Source organism: Aethalodelphis obliquidens, unplaced genomic scaffold (assembly GCF_003676395.1).
Source record: "Aethalodelphis obliquidens isolate GAN/ISIS:26980383/991018 unplaced genomic scaffold, ASM367639v1 scaffold28, whole genome shotgun sequence".
Lineage (NCBI taxonomy): Eukaryota > Metazoa > Chordata > Mammalia > Artiodactyla > Delphinidae > Aethalodelphis > Aethalodelphis obliquidens.
The window spans coordinates 6429469-6451668 of NW_020837972.1; the positions used below are offsets into that span (position 1 = coordinate 6429469).

Here is a 22200-nt window from a genome sequence, read left to right on the forward strand (position 1 = left end):
GTCCCCAACAGCACCCTCACCTGTCGTGTCACCAGCGTGATTGGGATGGCACACAACCACCATGGCTGGTTCTGGGCCCACCTGGGCCCCACCCCCACCCCCACGATCCACTCCGAATCGCAGCAGCGCACAGACGAAAGCAGAAACCAACCCCTTAACTGATGAGTGGCTCAGTGAAAGGGACGTTTTCCACACAGTGGGACTGTCTGCTAAGATGTGCAATTGCTGACAGAGAAAAATCCCAACCCCGGCCTGGTAGCCACACACAGTCTCTGTACGTTCAAGTGTTCAGTAAGCACTTGCAAAAAAAAAAAAGGCAGAGAACGTGAGCCTAAAGCATAGGTCAGCCCTGGAAAGAGTGAGGCTCAGCCTGACTGGACTGGCTGACATGAGCTGAATTACTTGACATGGACAGAGTGAACCCTCCACTGTACTCGGCTCGGCAAGGGGGTTCGCTTAGGGGACTGTGGGTCGTCCAGGGGACTTGAAGTGAAGTCTAGTCTGTGCCTGCCCCAGGGTCGTCTACTGAGCATCTGTGGACAGTGGGCGCCCCCCGTCTCTTGGAGTTCACCAGCCCTCCTACACCCTAGGGCAGAAGAGCCAGCACACTAGGCTTCCTTCCTACTCTCGTGTACATGCCAGAGCTGTGCCAACCAGCAGGACTTAGGGTTTTTACACGACGGTTTTGCAGTCACACATAGGCTCACACACAGTACGAAAATATTCTTTGAATCAGAGGAAGGAGACATTTCATACTTAGGGAACAAAGCTGAGCACTGGCTTTGTTTACGGGTTATGGTCAAGACACAAACAACAGTTACGCTCTTAACAGGGCAGAACCGTTAGCAAATTCAAGAACGAAGGTTCTGTTTATAGTGGTATTGTACCAGCAGTCACCGTAGCAATAATTACAGCAATGTACGCTGAGCACCTAAGAGAAGGTAAGTCTGTTTATGTGCGTAAATTTTAAATTCCACGACGTCTGAGTTACCAATATTTGATGCCCGTTGTAAAGGTTAGGAAACCGAGGCTTAGAAGTTGACTATGAAGGTTCTGTACGGCTGTCGAACTGGGATCAGAAGCCAGGTCTGTCTGGCTCCAAAGCAAATATTCTTTCCATGAAACACACTGTCTCCTTGGGCAGGAAGATCGTTTCCTTAGCTTAAAACAGACCTAAATCTTGATTATAAACATCAGTATGTGAAAATATTGACTGAGCCTTCGTGTTTGCTATAAAATGCAAGATAGGAAGTTCTAACCTAAGCACTCAGCTCCCAAATGAGGCTGGATGACTTGAGGTGAGACAAACAAGATGATCCAAGTGACAAAAAAAACTGGCCCCAACTGCTAGCTGCTTTGACCTGCCATTGTTCTGAAAGGCAGAGGCCTTTCCAGCTCCTACTCCGACACGTGCTGCCCGTTCAAGAAGTCCCTGCAGAGGCTCCCCACCAGCTACAAAGATCCACTTGTACGCAAGTGTTTCCTGAACTCCTCTCTCCAAACTGCCTTCAGGTTCAGAGTCAAGTCACCTAAGAAAACCAGTCTTGTTACTTTGCAGGCATCTCTTCTTTGCTTCCTTTTGGACCTCAATTAATACTCAGTTTGATCCCCACGTTATCACTTCTGTCTACTTCCAAAAAAACAAACCCACCGTTAAAGAATAAAGACTTCCCACCCCAGTACATGCCCAAGGCTCGTAAAGAAATTCCCCAAATGAGAGTTTTCCAAAAGCTCAGAGAAATGACGGACTAGGCACGTAGGACCCCAGGGTGGTTATTTTCAAGGGGACCACATCTGGCTATAAGGCGTTCTGGTGCATTTGTTAAAAAGTCGTCCTGTAACTTAAAATCTGCAGTTGACTGATACACTGGGTAGGAAATCTTTATATCCAAACAGAAAGCTGCTGACCTTCTTACGTAGACACCGTGGCCAAAGGGTCGCCGGCTCCCGGTGCCATCTGGAAAAACGTGCGTCCCTGCTCAAGAGCCTCTCCCTGCAGCTGTCGTTACAAACCTGTGCTCCACTATTTCCCTGGCCTTGAAAACCAGCAAAGTGCTCACCACCGGTAATGGAGGGTTCCTCTGTGGCCCAGAAAATAAGTCCCAGGGTAAGAGCGTCAATTTAGAGCCATCACCTGCATGCTTGTGGGGATGCTGAAGACTCCGCTGGCCTTGAGGGCTGCTTCCCTGTTGTAAGAAGAGGGCTGCTCCTTTCACCATGAAAAAACTCTCACTTAAGCTGTGGGGGGAAAAAACCAGAGCGCAGTTAGGCTGGAATTCACAGAGGAGAATGGGCAGAGACATGCTGCAGAGGAAAGGCTGGAGAGTGGCATGTAAAGTGCAAATGGGATAAAATAGCTTCTATAGTAATTTCACACCATACTCCCCCCAAACCTTTGCTACAAGCCTGCTGCTGGAGAGTTTACGTGATAAAATAATGCTTCGGCTAAAACACCCAAGGTTCTCCGTGGGCTCCTCCAGAGCTAGGAGCCCCATCCTGCAGGATGCCGTAAAGGGACCGCTCTGTAATACAACATCTTCTAGAAATAGAGACCAGCTCTCTGATGAGCAGAGGGTGGCTCCCTTCTTGAATTTTTTGTACTCTTGCTGTTGATCTTTGCTTCTAACTCTCTGAACTTTTAACAACCTCACTGCTTCTTGGTGTCTTCCCTTTACAGAATACAAGGAAGATGAAATCAACTTTCACTATTTGTTTGCATCTTAAGAAAAGTGGGTGGCTATTGACCAGTTTAACTTAGTCAATATTGCTGTGTGGAAAACCTGTAGAAAATCTCAAGTTGACCCAATGAATTTCTCAGCAGAATGAATCTTTGGTCTTTGTTATTTTAATAAAAGCAATCACATTTATATTCAACATATAATTTTAAAAATTACAATAAAAAATTCACTTTCACGATTTGGCTACCAAAACAAAATCTTTATCTTATGCAGAAATTAAGACTGTATAAACCAATGGACTGTATTAGCTATTAATTACCACCAATTATTTAAAAATAACATCATCTCTGAAAACTACACATAAGACACACCAAAATTAAGTGTTTTTTTTCTGTGGGGGGAGGGTTGTACCACCTATAATTATCTTCTATTTCTCAGCATCTTCCAAACTTACTATATTGAGCAAATATTAACTTTTATAAATGATTTTTTAATTTTCAAAGTAATATAAACATGTGCTATACTTTACAATGCAAAAACATTTCATGTTTATTAATTTTGTGAAAGAAGATCACAAATTATAGGGAACTATACAAATCATTCATTCTCTCTTCAGCAACCAATAAACAATTTGATTTGAAAAAAAAATCTCTAAGTAACAGAAGTGCTATTTTTTTTTTTAATAGAAAGCAAAGCAATTCCTGACAGAAACACAAGGACATTTTCTGTAATATAAAACAGCAAAATCACCACTGCCCCAGACAGCTAATGTAAGTAGTTAAACACTCTCATCCTGGACTAAAAAACTCAGCTAAGTCTAAAATACAACCCTAGGAGCTAAGAAAACTCACCACATGGACTAGCATTTAAGTCAGCAGCTCCTGGAACTGAAAAATGGTTGTCTTCCATACTATGAAGTCCATAATAAAATCTGTTCATTTTTCTGGTTAAATTCTCACGCTAAAAATCATGACGGCTCAAATACCAAATATGAAGGTTTCAGTTCTGCCCCTCTCATCCAGGCCTTTGAGTTACGGACAACTTGGCTTTCTCTCCTTCCTAAAGGCAACGCTTTACACATGGACAGCACTTCTGCATCTACCATCATGCATGTACTGCCAAGTCATCCTTTCCACTCTGTGAGTCCCGTATCTGTGCTGCAAGTTTCAAGTGTTGAGGAGCCCAGGACTATAAATAATGGAAGAAACGAGAAGCACCCTTTCTGTGAGGCTCACTTACCCACGGGAGACAAAAAGCTCTTTAGCATCCATTGGCCAACAGAAAATCCAGGTTGTCTAGTTTTAGCAAATTGCAGACTTACCCGACACTTTTCCACCCCCGAAACGTATCACCCACTCCTTCCTTAAAACCCTACAACTGAGTTTGCTTTCAGAACTATGCTGTTTTAGATAGACACGGATCACTTACTACCTATTCTCATCACTGTCTGAAAGACTCCAAAACACATGAAACTTCAAACAACAATCAGTTCATCGAAGCAGCTGGGGGAAAAAAATCTTTGCAAGGCATCATCAACCTGTTTTTGTTCATGAGTTTAAAAAAAAAAAAAGGAAAAAAAAAAAATCCATACTGACCAGAAACCTGAGCCCTCTGGAAACAGCCAGCCATTGACGGTGACCTTTGCCTTGGAAATCATGGGCAAAAATTCCCCTTGGTTTCCCTTACATTTCCTTGGGGGAAAAAAAAAAAAAAAGGAACAATGCAAAAGCATAGGCTGGTTTTATCCCGTGATCACTTACAAGGCCAGTTGTTCCTCAGTGTTCCTGAGGCCAATACGGAATCACAGCCTCCCAGCTACACGTGAAGTCAGGGGGCTGTGTGGACGGGGGCCCTGAACACTGTGCCTCTGTCCTCCTCCCGAAATTAGTCACAGGCGTTTACTGTAAAGAGGAGATTTGAAGCTGCAGGGAAGCTCAGAGAACAACACATCATCCCAAGCCCGCGAGATGGTCCTGCATCTGCAGAGACAGTAAGCAGATACAGCACGAGGAAAACCTCACTGGATGACTCTCGGAGGCGAGAGGCCACAGAGCACGGCAGTCATGGGACTTAGGAAAACGAGACACAGATATTCTTTATGACCCTGTTTCCCGTCTTCTGCTCTGAGCTCACTCTGGGCCCAGAGCCTCCTGCGCCCTGTGGGCGGCTGACGTGAACACTCTCTCCCAGCCAGGGGCCAGGGCTCTGATAGGAGAGGCGCAGAACCTGATTCAATCCATCAGTCTCAAGACACCCCGCCGGGGAAGGCAGTCCCTTACGAAATCCATTTCGGGGTTGGGGGTGGGGGGTACTCGTACTTTACTAGGTTCTGGGGACAAGGAAACCAACTCACAAACCACCCATCCCAACTATGGAGAAATCAGCCTTCTGCCCAAAGATGCTGGTGCCCTGAAGAGAGCGACTAAAGCTCCAGGAGGTCAGACCCAGGCAAACAAAATGGAAAAGTCCTGACGGCGGATTAAGAACAAGTTCAGTCCCTGGCCTCCCTCCTCCATCCTCACCGCTTTTATCTCCACAATACAGATATGTCTCAGACCCCGGTTTTAGGAGATGACACGGGCTCATAATTTCTGCAGGGCACTGCAGACAGACAGGATCCTCCAGAAAACCCCAGCCCTCAGAGCAGCAACAGTCAGTGTCATCCAGAAACCAAGGCGGGGGGGGGGGGGGGGGGGGGGGGCCAGAAATCAGCGGTGGCGATACTTACTAACTTGGGCTGGAAACCTCTGAAGAGCAGAAGTAGGGAGCTGGCTGGCTGGAGGTGCAGACGTCAGTACAACAGAAAAGGTCCGGGACTGCCGTGGTCACATCATGAATTGAACTGCCCCCAGCCCCTGCCTTTCCCGCCCTCCAGAGAAGGATAAACGTCTGAAGAAGAGGCTGGACGGAGCCGTCCAGGAAAGCAGAGTCCCGGTCCCGATGGCGTTCCCACCCAGACGGCAAATGGCTCTGGTGGAACTCTCGTCCTTCCCTGATATTTGGGTTTAAAAAGGCCCTTGTCCCTGCACATCCTGATGAAAGAGGGCCATTCACAGGGAGCAAAACAGCTGAAGTTCCTCTAATCACTTTACTCCTACGGCTTTGCAGTGGGCCTTGGGAATGAGCAGCAGGGTGTGTATTAGAAACCGCGAGGAAAAACAGCTTGTGGCCCAGTAACCTGCCCCGAGCCATGAGGACCCCATCCTTGTTCAAACCGTCACATATCACCAACCATTCACCCAACAGTGACCGTGGGCAGCGGCCACCGTTAGTTATTGGGTGTTTTCACAAGCACCGTTTCATTCTGGAAATCCTTCGGTCGTGCTAATCACTCCTGGAGGAGGCAAATCTGGGGTGTGGGGGACGGCATTCCAGGTAGAGGTCAGCAGGTGCTCTGAGAACCTCAAACAAGGGGCGCAGGGCAGGCTGCAGCGGGAAAGCAGGTGCGGGCCCCGGAGGGTGCGGGCCGGGACTCCGAAACCCACCCAGCGGCAGCAGCTGGAAATAAAGTCAGCGTGCAACCAACCACAGTGCAGGGCAGGATGAGATGAGTCCCCTGCCAGAGGAACCCTGTAGGGCTGGGAAAAGGAAATGTCTAAGTGATGGGTTCTGGAACATTCTGTGAAGGAAGGGCACTGAGTAGACTTCTGGGAGGGCCTCGTCTGGAAGGTTCTCCCAGCTCCCAGATGATCGATTAATCCTCACACAAGAGGATTAAGTGAAACATAAACTACGATTATGCTTATTTTGCAGTTGAGGAAACTTCAGCTGCAGGAGCGTAATCTTTACAAGATGGGATGAGACCCACTTCTCTCCGGCCCACGCCCACCTTCTTAACCCCTGGAACGCCCTCGCCTCTGCCCGTCCAGAGTGAGAATCAGAGCGGAGACCCTGCAGCCACCTCTGCCCTGCCTGCCCTGACGGCCAAGCTCAGCATCACCAAGGAGTAAGGACAGGACCCATCCCCAGTCCTCCTTCCCAGCACGTGACTGCATCAGAGGCGCGGGAAAGATGCAGGGAAACATCCTCAGAGAGAGAAGACTGGGCATCAGCCCCCGGGGGCAAGCAGCAGGGCTGCCACCATCACAGTAATGGGCCAGGACACATCAATCGGTCCTTCTGGACTGAATGGGGATCCTGGGGGGCTGGAGGGGGGGGGGGGAGCAGCACAGCCATGCTAGTCAAGAAGCTGCTTCTCAGCAAGAGCACCGCCACTGCCCGAGCGCCCACCACGTGGTAGAGGCCACACGAGGCTCTCAGCTGTGCCACCCTGTCTAATTCCCAAGCTCTGCGGGGAAGGCCTTCTTTCCTCTCTGACAAATGAAGGAAGCCAGCCCAGCTCCTGAAAGCATCCCGGGGAGAGCCTGGGCAACCTCATCTTCAACCAAGGCCCCTGGGGACTCTGGTACACATGGAAGTTCTAAGAAAATACAAGGCACTGGTCTGGGAATCCATATTTCCGGGTTCTAATGCTTGGTCTATTCTGGGTACGTTCTGATATTCACTTACAGGGCTCTCTGTTCATTCATTCGAATAGCCGAGTATTTGCAGACTAAGGAGAACCACGCTAAGCCAGGCCTTAAGGGATGGGGCTGTGTGTGGGCAGTGTGGATGTGTGCCAGGCCACTTAGAAACATAATTCCTGAAGAAGGGAAACATCAGGTGCAGAAACATCACACTACAGAACAGGACACTAACGCTCCTCATTTCCAACTCTGGCCATACATCGGAAGAACCTAGGAAACTTTTCCTTTTTTTTTTTTTCTTTGCGGTACGCGGGCCTCTCACTGTTGTGGCCTCTCCCGTTGCGGAGCACAGGCTCCGGACGCGCAGGCTCAGCGGCCATGGCTCACGGGCCCAGCCGCTCCGCGGCATGTGGGATCTTCCCGGACCGGGGCACGAACCCGTGTCCCCCGCATCGGCAGGCGGACTCCCAACCGCTGCGCCACCAGGGAAGCCCGAAACTTTTAAAACATATTCACGTCCAGGTCTAATGTCAGACAATTCTAGTTCAGAAGGTCTGTGACGAGTCCTCAGCATCTGCTTTTTTAAAAGTCCCAGAAATTGTCCCAACTCACATCCAGGGCTAAGAACCCCTGAACTTAACAGTAACAGAAGACACAGAGGAAACTGGCTCCCCTTGTGGCCTTCATAAGAGTACCTTACACACAGTAGGTACATGATAAATGTTTCTGCTGGTGGAAGATAACACCAATAAAAACGTGTGGTCCTCTCGGAAGGAGATTAACACAATCAGGTGCAATGTAGGGAGGTCACACTAGGTCAAAAAAACAAAATAATACCCTCCTTGGAAGCAGCAAAACAGGTTAGCAGATAATTGCACGTGCCCTTCTTCTACCAATACTGTCAGACTCACAGGTGTTCCTGCCCTTGAAAGGCAGCCCTGCATTACAGTCATCTGAGGTGACAATCATAACGAGGGATCAGACCTCTGATAAGCTCTGCTGTTGACAAAGCACTCTGGCTAACGTCAGCCTATTTGATCTTCATGAAGCTCTCCCATGCAGGCTGAGAGGGCATTGTTATACTCATTTTATAGATGACGAAACAGGAAGTTATTAACCGGTTATGATTTTAGGATTTCTGATGCTACCTCTTGCAAAAAAAAAAAAAACCCCAGAGAAAATGAGCATAAAAGTATAGGCTCGGGCTTCCCTGGTGGTGCAGTGGTTGAGAGTCCGGTTGAGAGTTCGTGCCCCGGTCCGGGAAGATCCCACATGCCGCGGAGCGGCTGGGCCCGTAAGCCATGGCCGCTGAGCCTGCGCGTCCGGAGCCTGTGCTCCGCAACGGGAGAGGCCACAACAGTGAGAGGCCCGCGTACCACACACAAAAAAAGAAAGTATAGGCTCAAAAAAGGATAGAAATTAAGACAACATTGTAAGTCAACTATACTTCAAAAGAAAAGATTCAAATGGACTGGCCTGGTTGAAACGAACTGAACTATTGATACTTTTGCGTGGATAGAATTAACTCTCGATTGCACTCAGCTCTGCCCAGTGATTACTGAGTAGACTGGTTTGTCCAGTGGACTTGACGATAATTCAAGAAAAAAATGGAATGCATATAAAGTTGTCACTACAGAAAAGGTGGTGCCCGTGAACACTCCCAAGAGGAGCTTCCATTAATTCCATCTAGGTTAAATACTGACTGTGCCCCTACCGTGCCTGGTCAGTGCTAAACCCTGGGAATTCAAAGTGAAACAGAAACGGTTTCTGCCCCGGAGCAACAGCACAGTCTAGTGGGTCAGACAGACGCAGGACAGTACCTGCAATGTAGCGCAGCAGGTCCCACGACGCAGGGATGTATAAGGTGCCATATATGCACACGCACGCGTGCACACACACATACACACACACACTCAGGAGGGAGGGATGCCCAGCCCAGCCGGGGGGTCCAGGGAGATCTCCCTGAAACACCACCAAGCTGGGCCTCAAAGGACCTGTAAACAGGGACAAAGAGAGCAAGGAGCAGGAGAGTAGGAAGATTCTGCTACACGTGCCCTCCAGGGAACAGGGGAGGAGGATCTGGTCTCTGTGGTAAGAGGTTCCACTGAGAATTCATAAATGTCTATTCAGGTTTATAAGTCAGTTCCTTATAAGTCTGGTTAGCATGAGTTGCTTTCTCAGAACTTGATCACTCCTGGGTGAACTAATATTCCAGTTTCAGAACGTGCAAAGCTAAGAATCAAACCCTGGGCGAGTTATTGAGCCAGAAGTTCTCAGCACCCGAAGGCCTAGTAGCCACTCATCGAGGGTTATTTTAAGTAAGTCAACGATACCTCCAATCCGAATGGGGCTTCATAATTTACAGAGAGCTTGCCCCTACATTTCTTCACTTAATTCTTACAATGCCACTTTTCTGATGAAAGAACCAAAACAGAGAAGATAGACGACGTGTCTGCCGTCGTACGGCCCATAAGGGGCCGGACGAGATTGACAGGCTTCAAGTTCAGGGCTCTTCCTGTAGAATCCCGAGGTCAGACGGCAGGACGGTGTGACCTGCAGCCACAGGAGCAGCAGGGAGAGCTGGATGGATGCAAGTCTACCTTAAAACCACTCCTGGCGATGGTTTAGATGGATCCAGAACCCCCTTCCTACCAAAATGAAGTTTGTAAAGATGCAAAGGAGACGGAAGACCTGTACATGCACTAAGGTAAGCGGCCTGCAGGTGGAAATGGAAAACTCTCTTCACTGCTCTCCCATGGGTGCCTCCCTCATTTTCAACTCAAGTTCAAAAGTCACAAAGACCCCGGGCTGTGCCGAGGCCTTATTTTTATTTTGTCCTTTACGGGGCATTCAGCAAGGCCTTGTCCCATGTGCCATTCTTCGGGGCCTAAGCAAACAACTCACCTGACACACTGATCAGCTAGAGCCCCCCAGAAGCTCCCCTCCACACAGGATGCTGACAGCAGGGAAACTCCAGCTCTGCAGGGCCTTCTACTCAGGGAATGGGGTCACTGGCAAGAAATGCTGGCAGGGCTTGTTACAAATGTCTTTGCTGCTGGGGCATGTATTGTTTGGCTAGAAGGCGTAGGCTTCTCTCAGAGAGAAGGAATGTCCAGAAGTATTTTGGACAGTAAGAGACATTCTCTGCAGCCAGCTACACAGCACTCCTTCCTACCAATGGGTAGGAGCAAGCAGCCGAATATACCAACAAGCTCGCAGAATCGGGACTTGCCCCCCCACCCCCCGGAAAAGCGAGACAGCAAATAACACACCTTGGATTGGCTTCACAAACCTTGGGACAGCTCCTCGATGGCCCCCAAGAGCCCTCAGGCCCCGTGTGTGGAAGCCGGAGCCAGTGTATCTTCCCGTGAACGTCTGGTACACCGGCATCTAAGCCCCCTTCGTGAGCGCAGAGGGAGAAAGGCCACACTGTGCAGGAAACGCAATGGCAGCAGAGGCAACCTAGCCAGCCAGAAACAACAGGCACACGAAGGAAATGTTTTTGAAATAACTCAAAAATTCCAAGAACGAATTGTGTCAACTGTCCCCGGTTCTCGGCCCTTTCTTTGGGATGCAGCCCATCCCATATTCATGGGTCGCCAAGCCCTAACCTTTCCAGGGCGCCCTTTCCTTCCCAGTCCCCCAGCCCCGTAAGCCATGCGACGTCCACTCATTGTGTGCCCGGCTCTGTGCTTGGTCCTCAGGGTCCCTGCAGGGCAGTGCTTTCCCAGAGAAAAGACATCTTCTCCACCTGTGCCGTCCAATACGGCAGCCACCGGCCATAGAGGCCTATGTTCTGAACACTCGAAATGCGATGAGTGTGACTGATGAGCTGAATTTGTCATTTTATTTGATTTTAATTAAATCTGAATTAGCCACGTGCGGCTACCAGCTATGATATGGGACAGCACAGCTGTACCGGGAGCTTGCAGCCTAACGAGAGTCAGGGCAGAGAACAGAGGACCCCGTGCCTTAGTTCCCAGCCACTGCTCTTGTTACATTATGTCCCAGCTCCAGAACGTCCAATGATGCAGCATTATCTATAGAACCCAGAGTCCTTGTGCTTGCTTTGTACAGCAGCCAGTTAGCCATGCCATGTCGCTAACTAAATTTCAGTCATCCGGCACTCTCGGACCTCAAGGAGCTTATAATGCAATCAGCGAAAGTGATTTATAATAAAGAGCTTCCTTGTATCAGCTCTTACACTAGTCCTCCCACACTCCATGCGATCTCTGCTCCATCCCCGTCTATGTCATTGTCATCATCAACTCTTCTACTCTGGGTCTCTAGCACAGTCTCCTCTCTCCTGATTGCCTCCCCACGTCCTGTCCACCTTCCAACGTTCACGCCTTCTCCAGGAAGTCCTCCCTCACCACCCTAGCTGCAAGCCATGCTCTTCCCTTTCGACATGTTACAGCACCTTCTCTCACCGTGCTGGTGAAGAACCTGAGGCTCAGAGGGTAAGTCACTCATCCAAGGTCATATACTTAGAAAGGGATAGGAACCCAAGGCCCCAAACTACGTTCCTGGACCTATTTACCTACTAACTGGTGGCGATGTTATCTTCACACCAGTATATTTTAACTTCACGATGGGACTCCAGGGCCAGGACACACGTAATTTTTTAAGTCTCCCTCCCTGCCTGACAGATAATAGAGTCGATACTCAGAAGTAAATGCTCATAAACTGGCCGAGCTGTACCCTTCTCCAGCCTCAAAGCATTTTGTGACTAACTCACCTTGGTCACCCCTGAGCAGCTGCAACAGTGGGCGCTCAGCACACACAGGATGAACAGGACAGATAAGACTCACAGATAACAGAGAACAAACCAGTGGTTACCAGCGGGGAGACGGGCGGAGGGAGGGGCAATATAAGGGCAGGGGATCAAGAGGTACAAACTACTACGTTATGCAATAAGCTACAAAGATATACAGTACGACACAGGGAATATAGCCAATAGCTTTTAAAACTATAAATGGAGTACAACCTTTAAAAATTGTGAATCACTATATTGTAACCTGTAACTTATATTATACATCGACTATACTTCAATAAAAAAATAAAGGGCTTCCCTGGTGGTGCAGTGGTTGACAGTCCGCCTGCCGATGCAGGGGACACAGGTTCGTGTCCCGGTCCAGGAAGCTCCCACATGCCACAAAGCGGCTGGGCCCGTGAGCCATGGGCGCTGAGCCTGCGCGTCCGGAGCCTGTGCTCCGCAACAGGAGAGGCCACAACAGTGAGAGGCCCGCGTACCAGAAAAAATAAAAAATAAAAAAATAAATTAAAAAGATGCCCTATTACTCAACTAAAACATGTAACCTGGGAAAATAGTTCTCAAGCTTCAATCAATTATCAGACACCTCTAACTAAGCATTACAACCTCTGGAAAAAACAAAAGACTCACTGCATAAATGCAGTTACAGTCATGTCCTCTTGGCAACGAAGTGTTTCAAACAACACAACTAAGTTCTCCTCATCACTGGAGTCCTGAGAGCCAAGGCTACGACTTCTCCGTCTCTGGACGCCCCTCAGATGTGCACTCAGTAAATATAAAACCGATAAGAAACATCTTTGCCGTGTGTCATGCTGGGCGTGTCATACATATTAACCTAATATTAACCTAATCCTCAGCATCCACCTACGGGGAAACTGCAGCTCAGAGACATCAAGTCGCTTGTCCAAATTCACGTGGCCGAAAAGCGGAAAAGGCAGGAGAAGACACCAGGAGTCTCACCTGTAAGCATCAAACCTCTGCCAAATTGACACCCATGGGGAAACACAGAGTGAAGAAAGTAAGTCTGCTTCTCTTCCCCAACAATTCAGACCGAAAACCATCTGGTGGGCAGAGCAAGGCAGGCCTCTGGGTTAGGGAGAGGGTGTGGTGAGCAGCGGAGAGGTGGCTGCAGACAGGGGGGTTGATCAGACAAGTAAACACTTTAGGGACAATGGGAGCCAAGTTCCTATCAGAAAAGGGATTACAGGGGCTTCCCTGGTGGCGCAGTGGTTAAGAATCCGCCTGCCAATGCAGGGGACACGGGTTCGAGCCCTGGTCTGGGATGATCCCACATGCAGCGGAGCAACAACGCCCGTGCGCCACAACTACTGAGCCTGCACTCTAGAGCCCGCAAGCCACAACTACTGAAGCCCGCGCGCCTAGAGCCCGTGCTCCACAACAAGAGAAGCCACCGCAATGAGAAGCCCATGCACCACAACAAAGAGTAGCCCCTGCTCGCCGCGACTAGAGAAAGCCCATGTGCAGCAACAAAGACCCAATGCAGCCAAAAATAAAAATAAATAAAACAAATAAATTTATTTAAAAAAAAAAAGAAAGAAAAGGGATTACAAATATGGAGAGAGAAAAAACTAGAATGAACCCAGAGATGTTGGATCAGAATTGAAAGTATTAGCTTGAATTCATGGTTTTCAATATATTTAAATAGAGAAAAAAATACAGATGCAAACGTGTGTGTGCACGTGTGTGCTTGTGTGTGCACGTACCTCCACATATCCCCTAATTCTGCCCACTGAAGGGGTCTGTGGAGAGCAATGCCCCCAACAGTAATAATAAGTACACTTACCTCAGCTTCTTTGTTTTTGTTTTCCAGATTAATTTGGTATAATTTTATTTCTTCAAAACAAAAGTCCTTAATTAATATTGTTTGTTTTTAGAGAGTAGAAAGAGCTTCAAGGAATCTTTATATAGAGTACATGAAAAAAAATGTAATATTTTCTGCTTTTTTAACTTAGTGGACATTTAGTTCTCAGATATGCCCATGGATCAACTAAAACCCAAATAAATGGAACGTGACAACCTGTATCTACCACTTTCCATGTTCTGCATTCCACTGTCAGATTTCTAGGTCCAGCCCCAGCTCCTAATCTCATCCATCAATTATCCCTTCCAATTATTATTCACAGGGGTTAAAATGCTTCATAAATTCTTTATTAAAAAATTTTTTTGTTGAAGTATAATTGACCTAACACCACTGTTAGTTCCAGGTGCACAAGATAGTGATTCACAAAATAATCACCACCTGCCTCGGTTTTGAAATTCCATTCTCTACTAAAAGGAACTAGGTAGGGCTCCTTGGAGAAATGAGGGATTCCAGAGATGGGGGATGGAAAGTACAAGATGAGGTCTGCCATCTGGTGTCAGAAAATAAGGCAGTGCTTAAAGGAAGATGTGGATACGTCAAGGGACAGGGAAGCCACCTTGAAGGAGACCCCACAGGCTAAATCGGGGACAATTTGAACCTTGAAGTCAAGAACACAATTAACAGACTATGAACCGATGCATGAAACAGACAAACAGGAGTCCACACAGATATAAATAAACGGAAAAGTTGAGGGGGCATCGGGTACTGACCTAATTTCAAAGTATTCCCCCCGCAAGAAACACTTCTTGATAAAGGGGGAAAAGAATACCTGTGCAGTAAAGAAGCCGGGCAAAGCCACTTGAGGACCACGGCGAACATCACCGGTGATGAGACACATGGTGTTGCTCGACCCGAATCTAATTTTGAGGGAACATCAGTCAAACCCAAACTGAGAGACATTCTACAAACTGCCGGGCCTCCCCCTTCAAAGTGTCCAGGTCACGAGAGTCAAAGGAAGACTAAGGAATGCCCCAGACTGAAGGAGAGTCAGGAGACAGGACCACTACATGCAGCAGGCGATCCCGACCTGGATCCTTGACAACAGAGGACACCGCTGGGACAAACGGTGGACCCTGAATGGGGTCTTTTATGTACGTTTTGTTTCTGAATTTTTAAAATTACTTAAAAAAATTTTTTTTAAATTCCACTTAACTGGATTTTGGCAAAAACACTCCTTTTAATTCTTCTCTATTGGCCAGTGATTAAAAACTTAAGACCCTCTCACTGGTCATCATCACTGGCAGACGTCCTGACTTCCTGCTTCCCTCTTGGATGCTCTGACCCGCAGCACCTGAGATCTCTCCCTGCCTCAGGACCATTTCCCCTCTGTGTTTCCATAACAGCAGCAGCCTCGCTTCATGCCTAAGGCAGTGGAGGATGATGGGAAGCTCCCCTCTCTGGGCTCCTCTTGGTCTATGGCTGTCCAGATTTCGAGAGCCTCGCACACACATGGCCCTGGCCCACGTAAGACCTAATTTTAGCGTTTTCCTGCTCTGAGACCACACTTTCGGAAAAGTGGGGGGCCAACCTGCCCGGGCGAGCCTCCCATTGTGACAGGCACGCGAAGTCAGGACGCTGCAGACCTGCAGGATGTGACTCAGCATCCTGTTTTCAACGGTTGGGGTGGCCAGCAGATTTGGCACCAAGCGCTGCAGCTGACCTCACCTCTCAAGACAACAAATACCCAGGTTAATGGGTGGGATGGGCCCGTGGCATCAGCTCTCCCTGTGGGCCTCAGGGCCAAACCTAAGACAACCTGCCTCTCTGCCCATCTCACTGGGTCTCCTCACGAATACCCATCCGCAGGTATCTACCAGGAACAGTTCTTCAGAGAAACTGACCTGGCGGTATTTTAAGGACACCATGAGTCAAGCAACCGATCTTGTTTCTCTCTTTGCTTTGACTCCCAGGAAGCTCAAAGTCAGATGTATAGCCAAACTCCGGTAACTATACCAACATTATGCCTTGAATCCCACATACAAACCTTCTCCTCACTTTGCTTTATTTTCCCCTATGTTCACCATGTTCCACTTTTCCAATTCTAAATCATACTGTTCCCTTTGAATGTTATAAGCTGTTTCAAATTGCTTTTGGGCAGAGCTATGGTAGACACAGCACACGTTACCTTTGGAGGGTAAGGACTCTTTTTTTATTTAACATGGAATCCCCAGCATTCAGCACAGAACCCAATACACATATAGGCACCAAACATGCTGGGTTGGCCAAAAACTTCGTTCAGATTTTTCCATGATAGCTTATGGAAAACCCGAACGAACTTTTTGGCCAACCCAATACACTGGCTGGATTGATAAGGCAAATATAACTCTAAATAAAAACTGCTGGGCTTCCCTGGTGGCGCAGTGGTTGAGAGTCCGCCTGCCGATGCAGGGGACGCGGGTTCGTGCCCCGGTCTGGGAGGATCCCACATGCCGCGGAGCAGCTGGGCCCGTGAGCCATGGCCGCTGAGCCTGCGCGTCTGGAGCCTGTGCTCCGCAACAGGAGAGGCCACAACAGTGAGAGGCCCGCGTACCGCAAAAAAACAAAACAAAACAAAACTGCCTCCGTTACAAGGTTGCTTCATAAGCGTCACATCTCCCTCCCACTCCATGTGGCGGGGCCTGCACAGGGCGCCCGGGCTTGGGGAGCGGGCTCCTGTGGAAGCCCCCTTGCCGTATGGCTCAGCGGCCTCCACCCCAGAAGCGAACAGCCCCTCCCAACTTCCAGCTGCTTCAGACAAGACACGGAACAGCGGGCTTGGACATCTGGGCAGAAGGGACAAGCAATTTCCAGAGGCGGCAGCGGGCCCGGCTCTCTCCGAAGCACGCCAACAGTCCCCTCCCTTGTGGGTCCCGATCTGGGGACTCATGCCTTGAGAACTCTCGGCAAGCGTGTGGGAATCACTTCTGCCAGCGCGGGGAGGCCCCCCGCAGGGAGGGCACCAGACGTTTCCTAAGGCGGGGCCTCTGAGGCCTTCTTTGAAACAAAGTCTTTTTAAAAATAGCTTCAAAAGTAGCCATTCAAGGGAAAAAAAAATTGTTTTTTAACCTGTACAAATAAATAAATAAAGGCAGACAAGACACGATGCTTTGCCTGGTACCAGGCTCAGTGTAACTTGGAGGGAAACAGGTCAGGCGTTGGCTGTTTTTTCCCTTGGGTTCCACTCAGTTGACCTTTTGGTCTTTGGTCTGGGGGGGAACACGGTCAGGAAGGCGGCAGAAGGGACTCTCGCTTCCCACCATCTATGAAAATACCGGTGCCCTGTGGCTGGCAAGGACCAGACACTACACACTGTGCAAGACGCCTTCCCAGCCTCATACAAGTTCCCTGAACCGAGGAGGACCCTTCCTGTTTCGGGGAGGGCAGGGGGCTGGCCTGAGGTCACAGTCACACAGGCGGTCAGGGGGTGGGTACAGACACGACCCAGCAGCCCCACCCCATCGAGGCACAGCCAACGGCACGATTCCGTAATTTACACGGCAGTCTGGGCATTGCTGATCCTCTCCCCGCACGGCGGGGCAGGACGGCCGGGGGCTGCTCTCATCAGCACATTGCCTCTGCCGCGGGAGTGGGGACCATCGCCAGGGCTTTCCACACCCCAGAGTGGGAGCCTTGTGGGCCAGACGCGTGGTCTTGCCCCCAGCCCCCAGCCCCATCACTCAGCACGCCCTGCAAGTGGCTACTCCTGACTTCGATTAATCCTCTCTGATGAATCCTGTTTTCTTCCTGCAGCCTTCCTCAAAACAGAAGGACTCCCGTGGATATCCTCCTTGTCTTAGGAATTTCCCACTACACTGCCCAGATCCAGGATACCTGACCACAGCACGACATACGCCAAGGATGAACTCTAAAGGCGGGAGTCCCTTCTGTTCAGACGGCCGCCGCCATGCGTGTGGCCCTGCTCCGGGGTGAAGCGCGCCTGGCTTGACGCTCACTGAGAGGGAAGTGGGTCCGAACAGAGGGTCCACTTCCTCTCAGCAGCCACACCAGTTCTCTCCATCTCAGCGTGACTTGGCGAGATGCCCCACACAGGGCTAACCTTGCTCTCAGCCTGAGAAGAAAAGAGAAACTCTGGACGGCCTGTTAGAAAGCTACCGAGAATGGTCAGAAGTGTTAACAAGGTAACACAGAACTAGACTGGTGGGTGTGAGTGAGCACTCTCCTTCTTGCATTTGGAAGCCATAATCTAATCTCATCTCTTCACTTTACAAAGGAGGCAGTGGGGGCCCAGAGACCTTTAGTGACTGGCCTAAGGTTGCACAGCAGATGACACATCGTAGGACAGAACCTAGGTTTTCTGACTCCCACTCACAGCTTTGCTCCATTTACCACGAGGGTGATCGGGTACCACGATCACCCAGGAAGAAAGAGCTCGCATGAACGAGCATTCTTGGTGTGCACACAGGCACCCCTGGAGTGCAAACACGCTCCCCTGGTTTGTACACAGGCTCCCCTGGTGTGTACACATACTCCCCTGGTGTGCAAACACACTCCCCTGGTGTGCTAAGTGCACAGGAAGGATGAGACCAGGGCTTCCAGGCATTCTTTTTTTTTTTTTTATTTTTGCGGTACGCGGGTCTCTCAGTGTCGTGGCCTCTCCCATTGCAGAGCACAGGCTCCGGACACGCAGGCTCAGCGGCCATGGCTCACGGGCCCAGCTGCTCCGCGGCATGTGGGATCTTCCCGGACCGGGGCACGAACCCGTGTCCCCTGCATCGGCCGGCAGACTCTCAACCACTGCGTCACCAGGGAAGCCCCCAGGCTTCTTTTGAAGTCTAAGCACTGGTATTTCAAAAGTTTAATGAAACCTACTAGACTCTGAGCAAAATCCATTTTAAGTTAACCTTAATAACTTTAATTACGTTCCAACAGAATCAAATTAACTCTTCACCTCTGTTCTCACGTGTCCCCATTCCAGGATGAGTTTTCTAACGACAACAAAATCTATTTAACACATGCTGAAGGCGAATTCTGATTTTAACATCAAACGTTCCAACCAACTGCCCGGAAGAATACCAGAGTTAAACCGAAAGGAAGGGCAGAATGGTACAACGGCCCCAGGACGTTCCACGTGTGTGCACCCCAGTGTTTCAGGTTGGGAGTCGACGGGAGGTAGCTGCCTCTAACGCCACGCGGGTGGGGACAGGAAGGGATGAGCTGAACACAAACCTGCAGGTGCCCTGTGGGGACAGGAGCAGCAAGGAAGGGACACAGGCTTCTGAGTCACAGCGACCTGCATCTCAACCCTGGCTCCGGCCCCTGGGAACTGCAGTTTCCTACAATGAGGCAGGCACCTTGTGGGGGTGACAGAAACGAGACAAGCTGCCTCCAGTTCCCAGCCCAGGGCCTGCACCTACAGGCCCCCGCTGAACGGGAGCCACGAGGAGCACCCCTCACCCTCCCCTGCTACCCGTCCAGGCGACTGCATGGGAAGGGGCATCGACTACAAGTCTCACTCTAGGTCAAGGTCAGGGAGCTCACAGGACAGGGCACAGGGCTCACGGTGGGGCCCCTGGGGTTCAGGCCAGAAGGGAGGAGGGCAAAGCCACGGGAGGCGGGCTTGCGGAGATGGCTCTCGAATTTTGGGGCTCAGAGCACAGGCTTTGGAGTCAGAGACTCGGAGCATGAGGGCCCTGGCTCCATCACTTCCTACTAACTGAAGTTAGGCCAGCTACCTCCCTGAGGCTTTGTCTTCTCATCCAGAGAATGGGAACAGAAGTGGTGCTTTCCTTACACAGACTAAATAAAACGACGCCCATGAGGCAACTCACAGAGCACAGCACGTCTGAAGGGCTCACGTCCACAGCCTCCGTCCCTGGTTGACTTTTCCTCCTCAGCACCTGCTAACACACTTAATGTACCTGTTCATCTTACCTACTGTCTTGTCTCCCCCAACAGAATGTCAGCCACAAGGGCAGGGATTTCTGTGCTCTGTTCACTGCTATATTCTCAGCTCCTAGGACAGTGCTTGGCACACAGTAAGTGCTCAGTAAGGATTTGGCGAATGAATGGCTTGTAAGTCGATTAGGACAGGGGTGCTGAGACTGCGCGAACAGCACCTGTATTGCTAAACTGCAGGGGGAAATCGCAGGAAAAATTTCTTTGTCCTTTGCTTCCTGTGTGTTGTCCAAGACCACTCTGAGTTCCTCACCATGAGATAGAACTTGGAAAATTCAATTTACAAGACCTCGATGGCCCATCCAGTGCACACCAGGCACCGGGAGAGGTGACGGGAGAGGCGGGGAAGGCTCTGTCCTTAGGGTGGGCTCGTGGTCAAGTGGGCAGGCGCCCTGGGCAGTGGCTCAAGGCCTCATGCTCAGAAGGGCTCCGAGCTTGGTTAATGCTCTGCTGTTGCCACCTTGAAATTCTTCATCACTTTTTAAAAAGTGGGTCTACAATTTTCATTTTGCACTGGGCTCCACAAATCATACAGCCGATCCTCCTAGCAGAGAACATTTATGTACTTCGGTAAATACTAAACAACAAGTCCCAAGTCTCAAGGAAATACTAAGGAGAGATAAACGCCCGTGGGGAAAAAAAGGAAGAGTCAGAAGCGACCAGAGGAAGCGACCTGAAGGAGGCAGAGGCGGGGCATTTGTCGGAACGTCTATGATGCCACAGGTTATTTTGCCCATTGGAAAATGAGGCCTGCCCAGGTCCTATGACAGCCAGGTGAGGTGACAGATGACAGAGGTGGAAGCCAAACCCAGGCCTGTCCCTCCCCAAGGCCAAAGCTCATGGAAAAAATGTCTAAGGGTCACTGGAGGTGTTATTGCAGAGGTCAACATGCAACATGGGGCAAACACGAGATGCCAAGCCTCCAGGTGTGAAGGCGCGTACGGGTGCTGAGTGGAGAAAATGACGGTCTCTGGCATGTGGTCGACTCCTGCCGGCTCCCTGGGGCTCCTGGCCTCTTCCCACCAGCCAGTGATGCCTTTATATAAGTGATGCCTTTACACCCTGCCACATCTGTAACACTGTACAGAAACCTACTCGGTTACATGTCTTGTTTTCTCTACATTAGACTGGGGCATCTCAAGAACTCCCACAGACTGAGACTGGTAGGCAGATTCTGAGGTTGCCCAGGACCCCAGGCCTTGGGGCAGGCACCCTGGATGAGCCCCCTATGCTGAGTGTGCTGGGACCAGGGAACAGGATGGGAGAGCTGCTCCCTTCATTAGGTTATACCCTATGGTAAAGGTGATGGGATGGTCCCTCTCCTGATGGCGTTCCCTGATGGCATCAGATTCTCCTGTCGGCCTTGAAGCAAGCCACCACCCGTGGAATCTACAGCTGCAAGAGAACGCATTCTGCCAAGAACCAGTGTGAGCCTGGAGGAGGACCCAAGCCACAGATGAGATCCCGGCCCTGGCTAACACCTTGACTGCAGCCACGTGGACACAGCTCAACCACGTCCGGGTTCCTGGCCCACAGGAGCTGTGAGGAAATAAGCGTGTATCGTTCTGGACCACTGAGTTTGGAGTAGCTTGTTACACAGCAGTAGACAGCTGACACAGCGGCCTGCTGCACAGAGCCTGGATGCCACAAACGCTCGACATCTCTTGCCGGGACTTAAATGGACAGACTCCCAACAGTCACAGTCAAGTCTTGACGGCTAAGGAACCATCAAGAAAGGCAGAGAGAAACCACAAAGGGTGGACAGGCCTCGAAGAAGAGGTTGTGAATAAAGATTGGGAAGTGTGATCTGAAGAGCAAGGACACACCAACCACCACCCCTTCCTGACGCAGTTGGGGTGGGAGAAAAGCTTATATGGAGAGCGGGGTCCTCTGGGGATTTCCAGGTCAAGACCGGAAGGAGGAGAGGGTAGAGGGAAAGGCAGAGCTGTAAGGGAGTTCACAGTTTACCACTGAAACCAGATAAAACAGAGAAGACAAAGTCCTGCTGCTTTGGCCCAAACGTTTGCTTGGGCAAGTAAGAAAAGAAATTAAAAGAACGCTAATGATCATTTTCACGTGCTTGACTTGAAATACTGGATGATAAAACCCCCCAAAAAAACAAAACCGCAGGGCTTCCCCTGTGGCGCAGTGGTTGAGAGTCCGCCTGCCGATGCAGGGGACACGGGTTCATGCCCCGGTCCGGGAAGATCCCACATGCCGTGGAGCGGCTGGGCCCGTGAGCCATGGCCACTGAGCCTGCGCGTCCGGAGCCTGTGCTCCGCAACGGGAGAGGCCACAACAGTGAGGGGCCCGCGTACCGCAAAAACAACCAAAAAAAACAGCAAAACACTCACTCCTGATCCACACTCTGGAAAGAACACAACCATATTCCCTCCCCAGGGCCCCGCCTGGCACACAACCACTTACGCCTCATGCCAGACGGAGGCGACTCCCAGGATGGTGAGGGAGCCAGGAGCTGCTGCCAGCAGGCCATAAGCTCACCAG

The 22200-nt window shown here is 50.1% G+C and overlaps 1 protein-coding gene across 2 annotated transcripts in view; it reads right to left on the bottom strand.

Moving 5' to 3' along the window:
• The window catches only part of SSH1 (slingshot protein phosphatase 1), a 57067-nt gene that overhangs the window by 26220 nt on the left and 8647 nt on the right, over positions 1-22200 (bottom strand). For both annotated transcript variants that reach the window (XM_027124472.1, XM_027124471.1), the window contains exon 3: positions 2135-2238. In XM_027124472.1, coding sequence (XP_026980273.1) covers positions 2135-2238 — 104 coding nt within the window. The remainder of the gene's footprint in view (positions 1-2134; positions 2239-22200) is intronic.